Raw genomic sequence first — 21754 nt, 5'->3', positions numbered from 1 at the left:
TTCACAGAGTTTAAGGCCAAAAGGGATCATCTGAACTTCTGTAAACCACAGGCCATCACATTTCACCCAGCTACCCCTGTATTCAAAGTTATTGTTATTTGAGTTTGCTTTATTTTATACTTTTTCTGCTTATCACATTGTAAAGCATCTTGATACTACTGAGGAATGCCGTACAAATGTTTATCTAGGTACTTACGGCATCGTTATAGCTTCTGAGCATCTAGCAACATGGAAAACATATCAAGCTAATTACTATAAGTGAATATATATCCAATAAACTTGAAATTATTCACTGATTTCCCACCCTTCACAGTGGAATACACTCAACAACAGCATGGCTCCTGAAAAATATTTTCCTCATGTCATGACTTAAGAAGAAGGGAGAGATGATTCAGGTACTACTAACACTATTCACTCCAGTAAACAGCAGTTTGGAGAAGATTTCTTCTCTAAAACTTAAACAATGTAATTCTGTTAAAAAGTAAGCTATTAAGTCAGAAAGATAAACACTGAAGTAATTAAAAATGATCATCATGTATCAGGAATAAAGTTCACATACTAAGAGCTTACTCAAAATAAGTTGCTTCTGTGGTTATCAAATGTTTCACATTCACTCTAGCTTCTAACCACCTTGAAAACTCAATTCCCTCTATGCTATGCCTTTGTGAACAGTATACTTTGAAGTTAAATAATGTATGTTCAAACCAAGAATTTAGCTTCTGCAGATCATACCATTTTTTGACTACGAATAACCACTCATTAGCACATTTGTTGAAAATATTTTTCTCCTGAAAATGAAACCACAATCTTCCACCCAAAGATTTGAGAAGTGTTCTCATACACAGTGATCTCTACCACATTGCGATGCTGGCAAATAATAATGGTCAAGTTCTGGTAGACATAAGCATAGTGTCCTGCACCCAGAAAACACAGGTGCACATACACACTGCAAAAAGCAGCCCAATGCACAGATTCCTCACACCATCTATTCCTAAACCATGCTGGAAGAGCTGTGTGTATAACTGCTGACGGATTAGGAAACACATGATTTAATACGCAGTTTATACAACCTGGTCCCCAGTCCCATAACGACCCTCCTGTCAGAGGCACACTGGAGTGGCATTTCCACTTCTGGAGTGGCAACCAGCTTCCAGCCCATTATCTCACTGGGTCTGGGGTTTCTTGAGTATGCCTATGCTCAGCACAAGCCAGAACTTTGCTCATTAAGGCCCCTATTCTACAACTATTAAGTAAGTAATTAACTTTACACGTGAATAGATCCATTGACGTCAATGGGACTACTCACATGTGTAAAATATACATATGCAAGTGTCTGCAGAATCAGGGCTTAGTCTTCTATAGACTCAGAACTTGAAACTAAAATATACCTACCTTTATTTGACCACGGCTTGGCATAAAAACTTTTCCTAAAGCTGGAATAGGTAGTTGTGGAGCCACGCTCAAAGATCGGATCATTTTCTTCTACAACACATGACCCTTTTGTCCTTAAAACTTCTACAGTCAAACTGAAAAGAAGAAAGCAACCCAGGAATGTCAGACATCAGAAATGTCATTGGGACAATAAAAACCTAGAGAACCACATTTTTGTCTGTTGAGAACCTGAAAATTAAGACTCTTCCTGCTATACTGCAAGTTCACATCAATTTAACTACGTTTCACTACCATGCCAATATCTCTCTATTATATTAATTAATTAGAGAATATTGGGAATTGATATTAACCTAGTTAAATTATATACAGTAGAACCTCAGAATTATGAACAGCAGCCACACAAACTGACCAGTCAACTACTCCCCTCATTTGGAATCAGAAGTACACAATCAGGCAGTGGGGACCAACAACAAAAAAGCAACTACAGTACAGTACTGCATTAAATGTAAAATACTAAAAAAAAATAAAGGGAAAGTTTAAAAAAGACTTGACAAGGTAAGGAAACTGTTTCTGTGCTTGTTTAATTTAAATTTTTCTTCTGCAGTAAAGTTTCAAAGCTGTATCAATCAACGTTGAGTTGCAAACTTTTGAAAAAACCACAACGTTTTGTTCAGAGTTATGAACATTTCAGAGTTATGAACAACCTCCATTCCCAAGGGGTTCAAACTCTGAGGTTCTACTGTAATTACATACATTCTAATGTTTTAGAAACATGGAACACATATACATTAAGTAAAATGTAGTGAAGAGTCCAATGTCTCAAATTTGTTTGTCCAATTAGTCTTAAACTTTCCAAGAAAACTCTTTTGCATGGTCATGTATAGGAAATTCTTCATTTCTTTTTGACTGTTCCAAATTCCTCTACCAGGACATCCCTAAGCTCCCATAGCAACTCAAATCCAGATCCTGTAATGATGCATTGCGTATAGCCCTAATTTGCTATCCAACACGGAATTAAATCAGAGGTAGGAAAACTTTTTGGCCTGAAAGTGACATTGGGGTTCCAAAACTGAATGGAGGGCCAGGTACAGAAGGTTGTGCCTCCCCAAACAGCCTGGCCCCCACCCCAACTGCCCCCCCCTCAGAACCTCCGACCTATCCAACCCCCTCTGCTCCTTGTCCCCTGACCGCCCCCTCCTCGGAACCCCCACCCCTAACCGCCCCCCGAGACCCTACCCCCTATCCAATCCCCCTTACTCCCTGTCCCCTATCCATACCCCACTCCCTGTCAGACCTCCTGGGACTCCCACGCCTATCCAACCGCCTCCTGTTCCCTGTCTCCAGAACCTCCACCCCATCCAACCGCCCCCTGCTCCCTGCCCCCTGAGACACCCTGTCCTTCATCCAACCCCCATCTCTCCACCCCCTTACCGTGCTGCTCAGAGCAGGACTGGCAGCCACGCCGCCCAGAGCGCTGGTGGCACGGGGGCTGCGGGGGAGGAGGAACAGCAGCTAGCCTCCCCGGCTGGGAGCTCAAGGGCCAGGCAGATTAGTCCTGCCACAGTTTGCCCACCTCTGAACTAAATTGTAAGGTGTTATGTAAAATTATGAAGCCAGATAGTTAACTCTGTTAGCAGGAGTTACATTGTTAACCACTCTGGAAACCAGACAGTAATTCATCAGACACACACAGCACAGGAGTCAGTTGCAGAATAACAATTACCTTTCTTCATCCAGAATAATTGTACCATCTTCTGCTACTTTCACTTGAGGAACTAGAAGAGGGCCATCATTCTCCTCCCCTTCCTCTGGCTCAGTCTCAGCCTCCTCATCTTCACGATCAGGATCACGTATCTCTTCTGGTCTACAATTTTGAAAGATTAACACTTCAGCACATACACACAAGTAGCATTTTCTTCTGGTCGCTATGTATCTGCTAGATTACTCCATATATTATTCAGCCACCTAGCTAAAACCCCTACAATTTTATATATCTTCAGATTAATGTTTTATCAGTTATATTTTGTTATATGAAAATGTCAATTGGCTGGATTCATGTAAAATTAACACCAAACAAATTTTAACATGATGTTAACTGGCTGCAACAATAACTTCCCTTGAATTACAAGTACTCCCTGTCATAATAATGATTATGAAACACAAAATGTAACATGATCAACCTATTACCATGAACATCAAGATACTCATCACAGCTAACCTGTCTCAATTAGTCTGAGTGAACAGACTGATTTCTACATTCTGCTCCTGGACAATTTATCTAAAGACTACCATTTTTCACCCATCTTCCTGCCATCTAAAATAATTAATTTAAAACAAAGGAATAAATTTATCACAACAGTAAGTTAGGAAACAGACAATCCCTTCTACATTACTTATACATAAAAGGTACTACTTTTTCAACAGAAGGCATTTTGACGTTAAGTACCATAGACACAAAGACTTACTCTCTCATTTGGACCTGTGTAGAAGTCTTCTCAGTTTTCTTTTCTTCTGCCAGCGAAGACCTATTAATGAATATTAGAGATATGACAATATTCACTGATACATAGATTTACACCAGCAGGGAAAAAAAAAAAAAAAGTCTGTTCTAAGTCTGAAGGCAAAACATCTTTACTAGGGCACTCTCTTTATACCATGCTAGCACATCATCTAATTTCACAATCTGTATATCCTACTAAGTGACTTGAGCAACTTAAGGTTCTAGAAATGAATAGTTCAGGAGAATTAGTAACAGGATAGAGAACCTGTTGTCACTTCACATCACCTGACTTCACATCTGTCCGAATCCATTACATAACATCGTAGTACTACGCTAAAATGCAATAGGGTATTTTTAGTTTGTGTTAGCAAGATCTATATAGACCCATTACTGTGGAACTTGTTAGTGTGCATTAGAAATCATATCCATGCAGCATACACTGCTGTTCCACGTAGACATACCATGAGTTCTTTGATCTCAGACCAGTTACCAGCTGACAGCTAACAGTCCCAGTGCTACCAGCACAATTGGCAACAATGATCACAAGGCAAGCAGAAACGCCAAACTTCCAATGGACACAGAAAATGAACTACCTACCCTACTACTCCTCAGGCTAGTCTTCCAGGTAGAGATTATATTGCCAGAGGTTTGTGACATTATTTTTGTGCCTTGTTCCACACTACACACGATTAAGGATACAATTTAGTCACTGAGATCATGGATTCTGTGACTTCACTGGACCACCACGACTTCGGCTTAGCTGTCAGGAGCGCGGCCAGAGCCATGCACTTCCTTCCATCCCCCACAGCCAGAGCTGGGGCCGTGTGCTCAACCCCTTCGGCTTCAATAGATTCCAGAGCCATTGTTGCATGTCCCCACCCCACGGCTTCAGCAGGGTTTGGAGCTGGAGCTGTGCCCTCTATGATGCTGAGGCTAGCGCTGTTAGTCCCCCCCATGGGGATCCCAGTGTCATTCCTTTTCCTCCCTGCCCAGCCCTCTCTCCCAGCATTATTTTTAGTAAAAGTCATGGACAGATCGGGGCTCCCATAAATTTTTTTTTATTGCTCACGACTTGTCCATGACTTTTACTAAAAATAACCATGACAAAATCTTAACCTTACGTATGATATGTGTGGAATACACATACTCCAAATTGATACCATACAGTCATCACCCACTCAAGACACACCTCCACCATTATGCCTATTAAAAGTCAGCCAACTTATGATGGCTACATTGAAGAGCAGCTAATATTTAATCTACAATTGGGAAAAATTCAAGTGTATGTTTATGAATACACACAGATGAGATTATATTATACCACACTTCACTTATTACTTGTCTATATACATTGAAATACTTCAGGGTATTGACTGTGTGTCTGTATGAAACTTAACATGAGACTCTAATCCCGATTGCAATACAAATACCAAGTAATAGTGATAAAGCATGGGCAGTGGCAGCGTAAGCTTCTGAATGCTGTACCTGTTCTGTGGATAAACAGGACTTCTGTATCCAGGGCTGTCAGTATAATACATTTCACAAAGATTAAATTAGTATACACAGACAAAAACAATTTACCTTTAAGAAAAGATAACTGTACTTACTTCATAGGATTGTTTTCTGGCAGGTAGTATATCAAGTCTCTCATAGTCATTTTGGAATGATCTGGTGGCGTTTTCCCTTCAATTACTGTAGGTCTATTTTTCCATTTTTTCTACATACCAAAGACATGTTAATTTAGCTTTTTCTTTACTCACACACATTATATAATATAAATATTTATTTTTATATATGCCTGGCCTAATTTTTCTCTAACATTATTGTAATTTTATGATTTTATAGTCTACATTTCTCAAAGACATCATCAACCTTAACTGATCTGGGTTTTCAAGAGACCTCAATGCTCTGTGTGGGTATGAGTGTATAGACCCAGAAGCCAAGACACACTGGATGGACGATCTAATATCAGAGACTAAAAAGACTGACGTGTGTCAAATCAACGAGTGTGAGACACTTTAGATGATATTTTACCTTTGACTAATTCAAAATAAAACAAAGAGTGAACTTGCACAGGATTTGTAAAAGCAGCAAAGAGTCCTGTGGCACCTTATAGACTAACAGACGTATGGGGCACAAGCTTTCATGGGTGAATACCCACTTCGTCAGATGCATGTGGGTATTATACATGCATCCGAAGAATTGGCAGGGCCGGCTCCAGGTCCCAGCATGCCAAGCGCGCGCTTGGGGCGGCATGCCGCGGGGGGCGCTCTGCTGCTTGCCAGGAGGGCGGCAGGCGGCTCCGGTGGATCTCCCACAGGCGTGCTTGCGGAGGGTCCACTGGGCCCGCGGCTCCAGTGGAGCAGCCGCAGGCACACCTGCAGGAGGTCCACCGGAGGCGCGGGACCAGTGGACCTTCTGCAGCCACGTCTGCGGGAGATCCACTGGAGCCGCGGGACCAGCGAGCGGCAGAGTGCCCCCCACAGCATGCCGCTGTGCTTGGGGCAGCAAAATGGTTAGAGCTGGCCCTGAGAAATGGGTATTCACTGACAAAATCTCGTGCTCCAATAAGTCTGTTAGTCTATAAGATGCCACAGGACTCTTTGCTGCTTTTACAGATCCGGACTAACACGGCTACCCTTCTGATACTTGCACAGGATTGCAACTGCTGGGTTTTCATATAAATGATGAATTCAACTTTTAAAAATGAACACTGTCAATTAAAAAATAGATAAAAGTAGTTTCAGACACTATGAATGCTCCTCAACTCCCTGCCATTTTGTGTGGCTTTTTAAAAATTATTACTGTTGTTGTTGGCAGGGAGATTAAGGCCCTTTTACAGTGCATGAAACCACTTTTTTTTTTTTAAATTGACTAATTTTCAAGTTGACTTATCCACTGAATGAAAGCTGCTGCCTCTTTTCCTTCTCATATGTACCTCCTCTATTGATATATACAAATCTCTTACATTGTGCTGCTGAATTCAGTTTTCATTAGAATCTCATGAAGTTTAATAGTTAAGTGTTTTAACATCCCCATAAGATTGCTCAGCTATAAAATGGTAGATACTGGTTAACAGAATAGTGACGTGAGCTGTCCAAGGTAACAGAACTGAGTCAATAACAAAGCTGAGTACAGAACACAAGAATCCCAACTCTCAGCCCCTGCATTGTATTTACCAATGATAAAAATACATAGTAAAAATAGCAAGCATTCTGGCTGGCATGTTAGCAGGAGTGTTATTATGTCACATAAAGGTCCACTAGTAGAATCACACCACCACCACCAAAAATAAAGAAATACATCATTTTTATACAAAAGAACACTTACTCCTGTGATAGGACAAGAGCTACTAGACCCCATCACTGGCTGCCAGCACTATGCTGCAGACATCACAGTTACCGTAGATTACATATTGGAATTGACACAGGGATCAGGCAAATGTTGATCCCCTTTTTTGTGTCCTCTCTGCCCAAAATTCCCAAAGCAGGACCTTACCATCCTCTCTTTCTTAAGCTCTTCTTTGAGCATCTCTCTTAACTTCTGAGCTTTGAGGATTCTTTCACGGTTTGTGCATTTTTGTTTATCTTTTGTTACAGGGGGTTTTGTATGTGACATTTCCTCTTGGGTGGGTCTTCCTTGGGTGGGTCTCTCCTTGAGAGGGCAGGGTGTGTTCTTCTGGAGGATTTCATCATTTTTGAGAGCAGTTACACCCACATTTGGCTCTTTGCTTACTGATTTTTTAAGTGGGGAAAACTGTGGCACTTGTGGAATAGGTGTCTTCTTTTCAGGCAGTATGGGAGACTTTGGGGAGCTTTCTGTATTAATCTTCTCTGATGGATAGGATTCCTTCTGAAGTGAAGAGTTACCATTAGTAATAGACTGAGGTACTTGTTTTTGAGAAGACTTTGATATTGAACGTTGTGCAGATGGAAGTGTAACTCTGGGTTTTGCCAGATTAGGCATAGTGGATATTCGTTTTCTTCTCTGTAAAGGTGTATCTGCAGGTTTCCTAGCTTCTCCATCATCATTTGCACCACCAGTCCTTTCATCTCTGTGGAAAATTAAAACAAATATCTTACCCTGAAATCCCTTAGAATGACAGTTTTGCTACTTTTAAGATTGCATTGAGGGGAGCATATCTAAAGCCTAAATATAGTACTAAAGAAAAGTGTTTTACTCCGAGAACCTTATCCAGGAACTCATACTTAACCAAACCAAGACATATTGAATGGAGCCTGGTAAAGTATGTAAAATATTGACACTTATGTCCAAAAATAACTGACCTCAAAATATTAACAAGTTTTTAGCAATAATAAATAACATTTAGTTATTCAAGCTGTTTTTGGTTTTTTAATGGAATGCTCTTTACCTTCAATCTCAACATGCACTCATAGGTCACCAGATAATAAAATAGTTTATGCACAAAATTGCATAAAAATATTTAATGAACTCAGATGTAACAATGTCTATGATTTTTAGGTGTTAGGAAAAAGGCTTAATTTAAATTCCTCTGCAGTATTTGCAACTCAAATATTATATCACTGTGTATCTCCTTAAAACCCAGAGTGAAACTGACAAGAGTTTCACTATCTATGCTAAGTGTACAAAAAGTCAGCAGCCTTTCCTAAGTGAGTACAGTACTATTACTTTCTATAGGACGTCAATCTTGGTTTAAAATGGTCTAACACTTAAAGTTGCAACGACAATATTCCCAACATGAAACTAGTGCAAATCAATGCACTGTTATCTTCCTAACTCTGCAGACCACTCCAGTGCCTCAACTACTGATCATTGCTTGGTCAAAATACAGGAGAGGTGAAGTGCAAAGATTTTTTTTATAATGAGGATTGTGCTTTTTTGGAGGCGGGGGGGGGGAAGGTGGTCAGTCCCTAGTTGCAGTTGTAACTTTCAAAGTATCAGGAATATCAAGTTTGAATAAAATAGAACTCCACAAAATGTCAGGTATATTTTTCAAGCTCCGTGGTAAAGTCATTTAGACATTTTAAAATGGACAAAGTACTAAGTGACATTTAATTATTTTAAATCTGGACTGTTTCTTTAACTCTAGGTGTAAATCCAAGAAAGTGTTGCCCGTCCTAATTCATAGATATTCACCCAAATTTTGGTACCAAAAAACAAACAAAAATACTTGTTCGCTGCTGCTGTTTTTTAATAGCCCCCCCTCAACTGTCAGTGTTACACAACTAGGAGTGATATATTTTCCTTGAGGTGTGTTCTGAAGACCTCCACCATTGATTTCAATGAGAACTGTGCAAATCAAGGCAATATCTGGTCCCAGAGTGAATCATTATTATAATGTTTTTTCTTAGTATTTGCTCTAGTGTCCTAAGGTGTTACAGAAAAGCAAATATGACAAGTTCCTAGGTACTAATTCAATAAAACAGTATATTAATAATAACAGAAAAAGGTCTGCACTGATAAAAAGAAATTATTCAGTCCTAAGGAAATCAACACTAAACTGCTAAGTACTAACTTCAACCACAAATATTAAATGTATGTCCCAATCCAGAATTGTTTTCCACCTAGGAGAACCCCTGCCCCTAGGCAAGAATCAATTTATTTCAATGGAGTCTCTTCCATGTGAGGCTTATTGCAGGATTGGGGACTATAACAAAATCAGAATAATTACGTACAAAAAATACCTATACGGCCACCAAGGGCTAGCACTTGTTACATTCTTGGTTATCTTAGACTTAGCAAATAGTGCCCTCTCATCCTGCAGTAATATGTACTTCACAACTTCAAACAAGGCAAACCAAAGCCAACGAGGAAGCCACTCTCAAACAGGAAAAATATCTCTTGAAATAAAGGGAGACAGGAACGGAGAAGGCGTTGGACACCTGGCAGCTCCCAAGCACAGTGCGTACAGCTGCGGTGTGAGAGACAGCGCAGAGCGCAAGGGCAGGTAGGCTGCTGGCCATGATAGTAACTAAACAGCTCCCAAAGCTTTCCAGGTACCTGAGCACCTGTACTGGACTGAGACCGCCAAACAGCGCCCTCCCGGCGGTTGCTGGTCCTGCTCCCCCGGGTTGCACGGAGCTGGACCTGCTCCTGACGGCGAGACTTGCCCAGCGGCGGCTTGGTGGGGCTAGAGCCGCGGGACTCACCTGCTCCCCGGCTGTCCCCCCTCCGGCTGGGGCGGGGGCTCCGGGAGGGGACCGGCAGCAGTTCCGGGAGAGGCTGGGGCGTTAGGCTGCGGCTCTTGCCTTGCCAGCAGGGAGGCGCAATCCTGGCCACGCTGCGGTTCCGGGGCCCCCGGGGCGCTTGGGCCGCAGCCGCCGCCCCTACCCCCGGGCCTCACGTTGGGCTTCACGCTAAACCTGGCTCGGCGGAACATGATGCCAGGTTGCTCCCCGTTCCCGTCGCTCAGGCGGGGGAAGAAAGAGCTCGGTCCGGCCCCTGGGAGCGGCGGCGGGGGGGTCACTCCCGCGCGGCCAGGGAAGCGCTAGGGCCGAGTGTCCCCCTCCGGCGCCGCCGCCTCATGTCACTTGCCGCACACCGGGTGCAGGTCCCCCTCCCGACCGTGCACAAGGCCTGGCGCAAGCAAACGTCATCAGCCTGCGACCGGCCGCCGCGGGGAAATCACGTGACGCGTCAGAAGACGGGGTAAGTGATGCACGTTCCCTCGCCAGAGCTTCCGTAACTGGAGGAGATTGTGACAAAGTGACGGAGAGCCGGAGGGGACATTTGTATCGCGAGTCCGTGGCTCGCAGGGTGGGGGGAGTTTGTTAAAGCCTCCCCCACCCCTCCTCCACTGCTAGGGTCTGTGAGTGATGTGAGAATCTGAGTTTTCCTTTAAAAAAGTTACGTTTCCAGCCTTTGTGTTTACAGAGTTGAAAAGGGCTCATACAAGAAAGCAAATAAATAATACTTCCAAAATGCATATTTTCTGAAATCTCATTTGTAAGCCAGTCTTCTGATTTTGGGAGGGGGGAGGAGGTTCTTATTCAGGGTTTTCAGGTTCTTGCTGTTGACAATCCCTGGGACAAGGCTATAAACTAGCCTTATTCCTGAGGGAATTCTGTGCCAAAAAATTAAAAATTCTGTGCACAATATTCTAAAGTCCTGTAAATTTTATCCATCAATAAATGTTGAGGCTCCAGTGTGGCAGTAGAAAGCACAGGCCACTGGCTGCATGGAGGTGGGACATCACCCTGCAGGCCCTCCCTCCCCCATGGATTTAGTGGTGAGACTGCACCCAAACCTGACAGCACAAGGGCTTGGCTTGCCCCGGAAATATCCTGGGAGCTCTGCCCTTCTGCACCATGCAAACCAGGAATGGGGAGTCAGTCTCAGTCCACCAGGATGCAAGTGTGGGCAGGCTTAGCATGGGAGGATCCAGATGTGGGGTGAGAAGATTTTGGGTGAGGCAATCAGTGCATGTTGCTCAGTGCTGGTATCCGGGTGCAGGGGGAATATGGATGCACAGGGGCTTGTTGGGGGGTTCTGTTTGCAGGGGGAGTCTAGGTGACGGTGGTTGGGGCTAGGGGTAGGGGACATGGCCTTGGGGGCTGAGCTGGGGAGTCTAAGTGCTGGGGCAGGGGCTTAATGGGATGGGGTCCAGGTGCAGAGGGCTCAGTGAGAGTTGGTTTGGATGCAGGGGTGGGGTCCAGGTGTGGAGGGAGCTGAATAGGGGGGGCTTGTGCGGGAATCTAGGTGCTTGGAGGCTCTGGATGCAGGGAGTGAATCTTGGAAGAGTGGGAGTTCAGGTGCTGGGGGGGGGCTAGGCATGGTGGGGTCCAGATGCATGGGGTTGGACAGATGGGGAAGCAGCTCCTCCCATGGCTGAGGAGTGATGGGGGCAGGAAGCGGAGATGGGAAGGGTGCAGAGCATCCTGCAGCCAGGGGAGGTTTCTGGGGCTGGGGGTGACCCGGCCCCAGATGCTCTTTGCGGGGGAAGAGAAAGTCCTATCTGCCCCAACCCCAGCCCATCCAGGACTAGCAGATGAACCCAGTGCAGAGTAGGAGCCAGTGGCCAGGCCATCACCAGCACTCCCCACTCCCTGCCATTTACCTCTCCGCTGGCTGCTCTGAGCACCCAAAACAATGTGCCTGTGTTGCTGGGGTTAGGGGGAGGGAGATGCATGACCGCTCTTGCAGCTTCCCTTTGCTTCCTCATCAGAAAGTCTCTGTGGAGAAGCAAAGAAATCTACAGGACATGAATTCTGCGTGCATGCAGTGGCACAGAATTCCTCCAGGTTGTGCCATACAGTTGAAGGGACCACATCCAAATTTGGATTGATACTGTGAAGACCTCAAAGTGGCATAGAGGAACTAGTCACCAAATGCAGAGCCAAACCCAGGCTTCAGCTTCGCAACCACCTGTTGTGAGGGTATTTGCATCCAAAGCACTAGCTCAAGCTTGTCTCTTTGTAACACCAGGCCTCAGATGCCATCAAGGTGGCCTTGGCTCCTTCATTCTTCTCATACTTCAGGCCTTAGACAGAGCTGGAACATGGTAGCACACCACAACAGTACTCTGTAAAGCTGCCATCTTTTTCTCTACAATTTCAGCTTCCATTTAGGAAAAAAAAAATCTCTAGCTTTTGTTGCAAAGAAAACCTCAAAAATGGCAAGCAGGTGTAACTGATATGGAGATGAGTTTGCAGAGAGCCTGGAATAACATAGCTCTCCTATGTGTTAACTACCCCATTCATTTAGTTAGGTGTTAATGCACATGCACTGTAATAATTTAAATTTGAATACTAATTTTTCCTCAGTTAAGAAGTCACGCCCAAGGAATCCAGTAGAATCCACAGGACTATTCAGACCGCACCAGGGGGAGCCAAGTTCAAGGGGTGCAGTAGACCTCAGAGGACATGCACAGTCATGTTATGAAATTCTTCACAATCTACTAAGAACAGGAGCACTTGTGGCACCTTAGAGACTAACAAATACTCTGTTCTTTTTGCAGATAAGACTAACACAGCTGCTACTCTGAAACCTGTCACAATCTACTGTTAGCCATGTCTCATTTTGACAACTCACATGAGCAGGGTTTAGGACTTGTCTTCATAAACATTTAGTTCATGGCAAGCTGAGGTGTGAATCTATCCCAGAGGTGGGCCACATCTGGCCCGCGGGACCGTCCTGCCCAGTCTCTGAGCTCCTGCCCCAGGAGGATAGCCCCTGGCCCCTCCCCTGCGGTTCCCCCTCGCTCACAACCTCAACTCGCTCCTCTGCCAGCGCAATGCTCTGGGTGGCGGGGCTGTGAGCTCCTATTTAATTTTACTCATGTGAGCAGTCCTATTGCTTTGATTGAGACTACTCACATTAGTGAAATTAATCATGTGCCTAAATATTTATAGATTTGGGACCTAAAGTACCAACTTTACAAATAAATCTGTGTAGGAATGGCAGACCTTTCTGCCTGTGCAGAGAAACCAAAAGGGTGCTGCATAGTTTTAAGGATCTGCCTGCACAGATCTGCTTACAAGATGAGGACCACAGTTTTTCATATTCTAATAACTCAAAAACAGCTTAATTAATTTTGTACTAAATTCCTAAAATAATGATAAATCGAAGAGCTGAGAATCAAGCAAATGACAGTTCAGCCCAGAGAGACATTATAATTTGCAATGATTTAAGTGGGGCTTCTGGTTTCTGAAGTTAGTTTTTGGGGCTTTGCTATTTAGTTTTAGATAAATTATATTACCTTTTTAAGGATTTAATGTGATTTTAAAGTATTGTTTTTCTCGAATTGTACAAAAGTGACCTCCTCTGAAACTCTTAATTCCTAGCAATGAGCTCTCATTTAGCATGTGAGGACTGGACCTGGCACTGTTACAGCACCATAATTTTCTACATTGCAAGAAGAGTAAATATTGGGCATTTCCAGTTTACATTTTAGAGATTTACCATCGCTCATCATTTTATCCTGACTATTGCAATATTTAGTGTGTTTTTTAAGCCTGAGTACCTGCAATTCTCTGATTATATGAAGAATCACAGTTTTAATTTTTTTAGAAGTCTTCATGGTTGAAGAGAAAAATTTGAAAACAGGGCCCAAGTGTCCCCTAAAACTAAAGGCTCAAAACAGCTCTATTTGCTTTCTGGTTTTTGAGACTTTAGGGTGCACTGGGATCATATTTTCATGCTTTCCTATACAATCAGGCAGGACAAAAACCTGCTTCCAAAACAGAAAAATTGTGGCTTTCAGCTAGTCACGTGCCGTTACTGCCTCCCGGAATTTGGAGGAAGGGGTAAGAAACCAGACCAAATATCCTGAGACTCCGAGACAGCCTGAGTATCGTGAGAACGCTGATTACCATAACCCGAGGGAAACAGATTCACTGAGGCCCACCCTTGCCCTTCAGAGCCACAGCAGCCCAGACATGCTGCTAATTAAGCATGCGCAATGAGGCTCCGACTAATTCTAATATTGGTGGGGGTGGTTTGGTGACGCACGTGTGTTTGTGACGTCACAGAGGCGTGTCAATATATAAGCCACGTCGGTGGGCAGCGGTGCTGAAGGGGAGGTAGAAGAAGGTTCTGGCAGTTGCTGGAGTGTAGGCGAAGTAATCGCGGTTCAGGTTCGGTGCGTCCCGCCAGGGATATTGCCTCGCTATGGCCCGTGAGTATCAGCCTGAGTGGTTCTGCTCTGCTGGGTCCGCGCGTTCGCTGGCCGCTGTCGGGCCTAGGTGATGGAGCCGCGGCGGCTACCCGGGTCCCCGCGGAGGACTATGAGAGCGGCGCATGCTCCCTTCCCGCTGGCTCTGGGCCGGGCCCGGATCGTGTGGGGGGGGGTGGCTGCTCCCGGTAATTGAGGCTCCGGGCGCCTCTTTTCCGCTCCGACCGCAGCACCCGGCCCGGCAGCGCCGCCTCCCGGCCGAGCTGTGCAGGCCCCGGGGCCCGTGAGCCCCGCAGGCTTCCTCCGAGCCGGCGCCATAGTGGCCCCACCCGCCGTCAGACTGCAGGAGCGGCCGGGCCCGCGGGGTAGCGGCCTCCAGGGTAACCAGAGGTTGTGCGCGGCTCCCCGGCGGGGGATGAACGCCGCAGGCGGGAGTCGGGTACCTGTACTGCGGTCTCGCTCCTTGGTGACTCCTTTCTCCCTGTAAAACTAGGTATTTTTGGAGCGAAGCCTCGGTGGCTATAAACATGGACCTTGTTCTGAGCCGGGTCCCCGAAGGGTGGCCCTAAAGCCAGCCTTAAAAACGTGGGCAACTCGGAACAAAGCAGCCTCCTGGATAGTCTTTGCAGGGCCGTTTGTGATGAGTTGCTGATCAGTCAGGCCGGCAGCTCAATGTTTCGTTGTTGGCTGTCAGGCTACAAAAAAAAGCCCTTAAATGGCCCCTGAACATCTCATCCCTCCATACTGAATTTAGCACTGCCAGACTGTGCCCTTCCTATTGATGTAAATAAACCAGAAATGCTAACTGCAGCAGTACTGTGAGGTGTTGCAGGAACCCATATTGCTCAAAGTCTGATGTTGGGGGAACAATGTCACTTGACTTTATTAATGGCAAAAAATTAATAGAGGAAATATCACAGTAGTAGTCAGACACTTATTACTACAGTTTTCTCAAACTGTAGAACAACTTCTTCATTTCTCTTGGCAACAAGTAATCTTCAACATTATTAAAGTTGTCTGTCTTGTAGTTCAATTTTGGAGATGTTCTAAGCAGCTTAGAGGTTTCATAACATACAGCTTAAATTCACTGTAGTGATCCAAGTTCAAGGAAGAACTGGGTAACTAAGAAGTAAACTTCCTCACACAAGTGCCCTCCAGCCTGAAAGGGAAGTTGCAGGCTTATGCAATCAGTGAAACAGCTGTCTCGGTCTGCTTATGAAGAGGTACTGTATAGTATGCACGACGTGAGGTCAAAAAGAGGCATGGATGATGATCTGTACCCATCATCCTCAGATCAAAAGTACTTGCTAATACGAGAACATAGGCATTGGTATGCTTCCCCCTTATTTTAAAATAGTAATTGAAGAGGCAGAGCACTCTGGAGATCTTTCTGCTATACTGACCTTTTCTTATTTTCATTATATAGTGAACTTCCAGGTTTAGGGTCCTGGTACATGTAAAACTTTAAGTACATGATCATCAGACTACACACCTAAACTTTGATGATTTTCATTGGAAATGCTTTTGTCACTTTGTCCATGTGGTAAAATCAATATTTACTGACACCAATAAAAATCTGGTCCTTCGAAGTTTACTTGTAACTTGCCTGAACTGCTTATATTTGGCAGAACTTTTCCATGCCACATCTGCCTCAAACTGAAGTTCCTAGGAACACTTCAACAAAAAACATGTAGCTGTTTTCTTAGAGCAAGGTTAGGGAAAAATGTTGAATTCTCTTAGCTGTTAAATTTGGGAAGCTCTAGCACCTCCTTGCTTTACACCAGAGTTGCTGTTTTGCCTTGCAGAATTTGTCTTTTGAATCCAAACTTTGGAGGAAAACCTTCATGGGTAGTTCTAGTAATTCTTTTTACTGGTTTTGAACTTAAGGTACTAAATTACTATCAGAATACAATCTTAGAGTGGAGGTAAGAAAGGGAAATTGCAGCACATATATAAATTTTGAATATTATGTAGGTGGGAACCAGCGTGAACTTGCCCGCCAGAAAAACATGAAGAAAACCCAGGAGGTCCTCAAGGGGAAAAGGAAAGAGGATAGTTTGTCTGCTTCTCAGAGAAAACAAAGGTAAGTGCTAGTACACAGGTGTTGGAGAGAAGGATGAGTGGTATTCTATAAGCTCTGCTCATGAAAATAAGCTGTACCTACTTGATACTTGTAGACTGATTATATTTTGAACATCTGTACATATTTTTGGTTACTCAGACTTGGTTTTCCCATAGTATTTCTTGAGCTTGAATCTGTTTTGAGAGGGCCTCAAATACCCTTCTGGGTTCTACTGTAGTCCTTGGTTCCTCCTTGTTAGGAGGGAAGTGGCAGTACCCCCTGAGCCATTCACTTAAGTGCCAAAACAAAATGTTCAGATTGTGCAGTTCTTCATATTTTCCTTTCCTCTTACATGCTTTGAGACTTCTTTTTATGCACGTAGTTCATGGACAATAAATCAATGTACCAGCTCAGTCCAAACCCCAGATACTTTTCTTAGCTAAACAAGGAATTAGCCATTTCAGTCTGAAAAGCAGCTTGACCTAGTAGACAGACAGGAAGTATTTGTTCATCTATAACAGGGGTTGACAAACCTTTCAAAAGTGGTGCATCAAGTCTTCATTTATTTACTCTATTTAAGGTTTCTCATGCCAGTAATACATCTAAACATTTTTAGAAGGTCTCTTTCTATGTCATAATATATAACTAAAATATTGTTGTATGTAAAGTTTTTACTATGTTTAAGAAGCTTCATTTAAAATTAAATTAAAATGCAGAGCCCCCCAGACTGGTGGCCGGGACCCAGGTGGCATAAGTGCCACTGAAAATCAGCTCGTGTGCTGCTTTCAGCACACATGCCATAGTTTGCCTACCCCGATCTATAAATTCAGTATTGCCTCATTCACCGTGGGTCCCCCTACCATTCATCTGAACTGAATACAAATGAAGGATTGTAAAATGAAATAGGAAGAAAAACACAGGGGGAAGAGAACCTTCTTGTGAGGTGCATATCAAAGGTTTGCTTGAGTATATTTGAGGAAATGGAAGGGATGCCCAGGTATCCTTCATTGAGGGAGTAAAAGAGTGCTTTTGCTTCATGGAAAAAAGGGTCTCAGCCGGATTTGGCTGAAAATACTGGACTACTTTGGGTGAGTGTCTCTAAAGAATAACTTTTAGTTTTTAAAAGTGTGTAATTTTTAGGGCTATCAAGTGATTAACTGATTAATTGCACTCTAAAACAATAATAGAATACTATTTATATAAACATAAATATCTTTGTATATTTTCAGTTACAACATATAATTCAAAGTGTCTTGTCTTAGGAACTGGCTGAACAAGAAATAGGACTGAGTGGACTTGTAGGCTCTCAAGTTCTACATTGTTTTTGAATGAAGTTATTTTTTGTACATTTACACTTATAAGTTTAGCTTTCATGATAGAGATTGCACTACAGTACTTGTATGAGATGAATTGAAAAATACTATCTTTGATTTTTTACAATGCAAATATTTATAATAAAGTGAGCATCGTACACTATTCTATAATAGAAATCAATATATTGAAAATGTAGAAACATCCAAAAACCTTCAAATAGAATACCAACTGAAATTTATTAACAATGCAATCAATTGCAGTTAATTTTTTTAAATGCATGAGTTAACAGCAATTAGTTGACAGCCCTAATTTTTGTTCTTTGTTTCCAATACTCTTACTGCCACTTTACTATAGTCTTTGAAAAACTTATTATTTTCACTGTAGCTATATCTAAGTGCTGTGGTGTTAAGCAAAGTGATAGTCCTCAGTTGAATCTTAGAAGTTAGTGTGTACTGTTCCTTTGAGAATAGCAGTCCTGGTAATTCTGTAAGTGTTCAGTGGATCAGGGGTTGGACACTACAGGGAACACTTCCAAGTATTCAGGGATTGATGTGTGCCTCTATCTGAATGGAGAGCAAGGTCTGCAGAGGCCTGGAAGATAGTGCTTGTGCTGCTAGAGGCTGTTTCCAGGGAGATGATCCACAACAGGCACAGACCAGACCATTTCATGCTAATGGTGAGGTGCCTCACAATCCTGGGAAAGCATCACACTAAACACAATCTGTACTGAAAACTAAGATCCAGGCAACGATTAAGTGTAAAATCTGTTCACAACATGACTCGAGGCCACAACAGTGTTCTTGAATTATAAGACTTTAATATACGCCTTGTACTATAGAACTATCAAGTGTGCAATCAGCCTTGAATTGAATAGCAACTGCCTCAAAATACACTTTCAGATTTTAACTGATCCAGTAAATAATCTGACTGGCTCTGAGGCCAGCTAGACGCAGCCTCTTGACCTAAAGGTTACAGGTTGAAAGATGCTTTCCCTGTGTGTTTCAACCAGGTAAAAAGCTATCGAACTCCTGATTTTACTGAGAACATATGAGACAGGATTTATGATCTTGGTTGGGGCTTGCTCTATATATAACTTCATGTGACTGAGCATAATCTGTTAATTGGATTTTGGAATATCTATACCAAATGGCTTTGGTTTCCATTTTCTGCCAAGTATTGGCAAACTCAAAATTATCAGTACCTCAAGTAGGGTTTAAATATTGGAGCTTGGATTCATCTATTGTATGCATCTTCTGCTGAAGAAGTATCAGACTAGAACTTCAGTGCTACCTTGGAAATATCTGTTCATCCAGGATGGAATGCTGACAGGTACATAAAATATCAATAGTTCTTTCATTGTAGTAAAATGCAATCAAGTAGACTTGTTATCTGGGCTGACCCTCTGCAGGGCTATCAACTGATTGTCCTGATAATTTTTAAGCTTAATATTGATACTGTATGCTGTTGCATTTGGTTTTGTTCCAGCGGTAGCTCAGTATTTTTCTAACTACATATCTCTCTTTTTACAGAGACTCTGAAATCATGCAGCAAAAGCAGAAAGCAGCTAATGAGAAGAAGACTCTGCAGGCAGAAGCAAAATAAACCATGTGGCAACATAAATGACCTAAAATGTTACAGTACACCAAGTTAATAGGGCCTAAAAAATCAGACTTGTATGTAAAAGTGGCCTACCATTAAATGGTAAATGTTTATCGTATACTTGCAGACTTATTCAATTTGCATTTATTTAGAGTTTTTGATTAGTATAGGCTGAGTAAACCAAGACTTCATTAAGTTACCTGGAATACTTATTTCAAAAAAATTGCAAGCACTCTTATAGGCATGCAGATAAGCATAGTTTAAGTAATGCTAGCAATAGCTTAACTGCTCCTTTCATTATTAACAATGTTGACTTCACTGAATGGCTTGTGTGACTACACTATTAAAGCAACAGTTAGACCAGGTTGCCCTCTTTGTGACCCTTAAAGTATAACAATCATTCACAGTAGAACACTACTTTAAAAGTCAAATACCTTTGTACAATGCATTCAAACTTGTAAAGGCCTGAACTGTAAATCTCATTTTAAATTATTTTTACAATAAAATGTTGCATGAAGTATTGTTTAATCTGAAATGGGGTACAGTGGACAGCTTTTAATTCAAGCCCAGTAAAAGTGCAGATTTATTGAGGAAAATGAACTTCTCAAAACTGACTTTCAGAAGACTACAATCTGGCATGATTAGTTTAATCTTATGCTGTAATCTTTTCCACAGTAGATCTGCTTGTAAGCTTTTAGTTTAGCCTCACCTAATTAAAACATTATGGTCTAATGCCTTGAATTTTCTGAGCACCTCAGCGGAAGGTCAAGGAGAACTACTGCTCAGAAAAAATCTGAAAACTCTCCCTCTTTCATTAAAATGAGATTCAGAAAAATCATGGGAAGGCAAATTTTTTTAAACATTTAACTGTCAATCCTCCATTTCTCCTTATCTGTATTTTGTATGTATAATGTGGTAAATTGGCTTAAACAGGGATTCCTTTCCTAGGTAGGGTAGTCTGTTGGGGGGCAGTGAACTGATTTTAAAGTAAACTCTAACAGATCAAACTAGCTTTCTTGGGAGCAGGTAAGGTAGGTTTTAATGAGCTTAAATTATTATCCATATATACATGCAGTGAAGGAGGTAAGATTCTTCATTGTTGTGCAGCTTTCACTGCTCCTTTTGGCCTTCGATGATGCAAACTCTACTTTCCTTTTGATTCCTGTGTAGTACATTAATAAATGGAAAGTAGTCTGAACTACCAGTTAGCCTAATTTCAGGTCTTGCTCTCTAGACTATCTGATGGATCTCCTATTAAGGATAAGTACCAATTCGGACAAGCTTGGGCTTCATTTAAAAGTGCTAGACCTGAGTAAACTCCCTCTTCCCTGCATGAATATAAACAAAGGGCATGAGGAAGGTGAAGGTCCTAGTAACTTGTGGGGGAGTTGCATGCACTCAATTGCTTGATAGCATAATCTGCACCTGTTCTGCCACCGTTCTTATACTTCTTCTGGGAGGCAATAAAAGAAAGATCAATAATTGGCCAAGAACTTGTGTTACCAAAGTAGTTTGCTAGTATCAACAAAAAGCTATGCCCATGCTATCATCCTGTATGTGGAGGGATAGCTCAGTGGTTTGAGCATTGGCCTGATAAAACCCAGGGTTGTGAGCTCAGTCCTTGAGGGCCATTTAGGGATCTGGGGCAAAAATCTGTCTGGGAATTGGTCCTGCTTTGAGCAGGGGGTTGGACTAGATGACCTCCTGAGGCCCCTTCCAACCCTGATATTCTATGAGAGGTAACATTTCCTTTGTTCATTCCAAACTACAAGAAAGTGTAATGAAACTTGCTTAGTTCAGGGCTTCTTGCAAGGGTGACAGTTTTGACAGCAGTACTAATAGCACAAGCATGCTTAGTAAAATTAATGTTAACCCATATTATGAACAAGTACGGTTAGTACTCATTTTAGGTCTCTTCTACCATGCCAGATGCAAAATTCAGAACTGGAAATGTTTGCAGGAGTAAAACAGGCATTATTAAGCCACAGCACTCATTAAGTGGTTTATATAAGCAGTTCATCAACATAAATACAAAACATTAGATTTCCTAACAGAAGTTTCACTCAGAATTTTCTGAAATGTCTTGAGCTGAATTTTGGACTCTGATTCTTGCACTAAGATGTCTATCTTGCTCAATGGACATTTGAGGGGAAATACCTGAGCCTGCCCTACATTTCCCCTCTCTCTCTCTTATCCCTGTTTAAAATTGTACACTGTGAGTATTGCATTATGCTAATCATGCATTTAGTCTGTTCTTCCAGAAGACAATAAAACGTCCTGGACAAGAGCAGTG

The 21754-nt window shown here is 42.6% G+C and overlaps 2 protein-coding genes and 1 long non-coding RNA gene across 10 annotated transcripts in view; 2 read left to right on the top strand and 1 right to left on the bottom strand.

Annotated features, from left to right (window-relative positions):
- The window catches only part of BDP1 (B double prime 1, subunit of RNA polymerase III transcription initiation factor IIIB), a 78178-nt gene extending 67719 nt beyond the window's left edge, over positions 1 to 10459 (bottom strand). For 5 of the 8 annotated variants that reach the window (XM_030565710.1, XM_030565714.1, XM_030565715.1 and 2 more), the window contains exons 1-6: positions 10024 to 10458; positions 7391 to 7946; positions 5500 to 5609; positions 3858 to 3917; positions 3116 to 3256; positions 1393 to 1526 (exon numbers count right to left, since the gene is read on the bottom strand). In XM_030565710.1, coding sequence (XP_030421570.1) covers positions 1393 to 1526; positions 3116 to 3256; positions 3858 to 3917; positions 5500 to 5609; positions 7391 to 7946; positions 10024 to 10253 — 1231 coding nt within the window. In that variant the 5' untranslated portion in view covers positions 10254 to 10458. Of the gene's footprint in view, positions 1 to 1392; positions 1527 to 3115; positions 3257 to 3857; positions 3918 to 5499; positions 5610 to 7390; positions 7947 to 10023 lie in introns of all 8 variants that reach the window. The other 3 variants (XM_030565716.1, XM_030565717.1, XM_030565712.1) reach the window with 2 other exon arrangements.
- A 1706-nt stretch (positions 10460 to 12165) lies between these two features.
- LOC115653056 lies at positions 12166 to 21092 on the top strand. Its single transcript, XR_004000833.1, has 3 exons — positions 12166 to 12176; positions 12578 to 12581; positions 20696 to 21092. It is a non-coding gene; the product is annotated as an uncharacterized LOC115653056 (long non-coding RNA).
- On the top strand, positions 14358 to 19978 carry LOC115653055 (small EDRK-rich factor 1). Its single transcript, XM_030565718.1, has 3 exons — positions 14358 to 14489; positions 16461 to 16569; positions 19392 to 19978. Exons 1-3 carry the CDS (start codon positions 14483 to 14485, stop codon positions 19462 to 19464), a joined length of 189 nt encoding a protein of 62 aa, XP_030421578.1. The 5' UTR covers positions 14358 to 14482; the 3' UTR covers positions 19465 to 19978.
- Positions 21093 to 21754: the final 662 nt, after the last annotated feature.

This window comes from Gopherus evgoodei, chromosome 6, assembly GCF_007399415.2.
Source record: "Gopherus evgoodei ecotype Sinaloan lineage chromosome 6, rGopEvg1_v1.p, whole genome shotgun sequence".
Taxonomy (NCBI): Eukaryota; Metazoa; Chordata; order Testudines; family Testudinidae; genus Gopherus; species Gopherus evgoodei.
Note: the sequence above shows the minus strand (reverse complement) of the source record. Positions and strands in the feature narration are given on the sequence as shown.

Excerpts from the sequence above, each read along its gene's own strand:
- LOC115653055 (XM_030565718.1), top strand. Across the intron at positions 16,570-19,391 it reads GCTTCTCAGAGAAAACAAAG|AGACTCTGAAATCATGCAGC; the intron begins GTAAGTGCTAGT and ends CTCTTTTTACAG.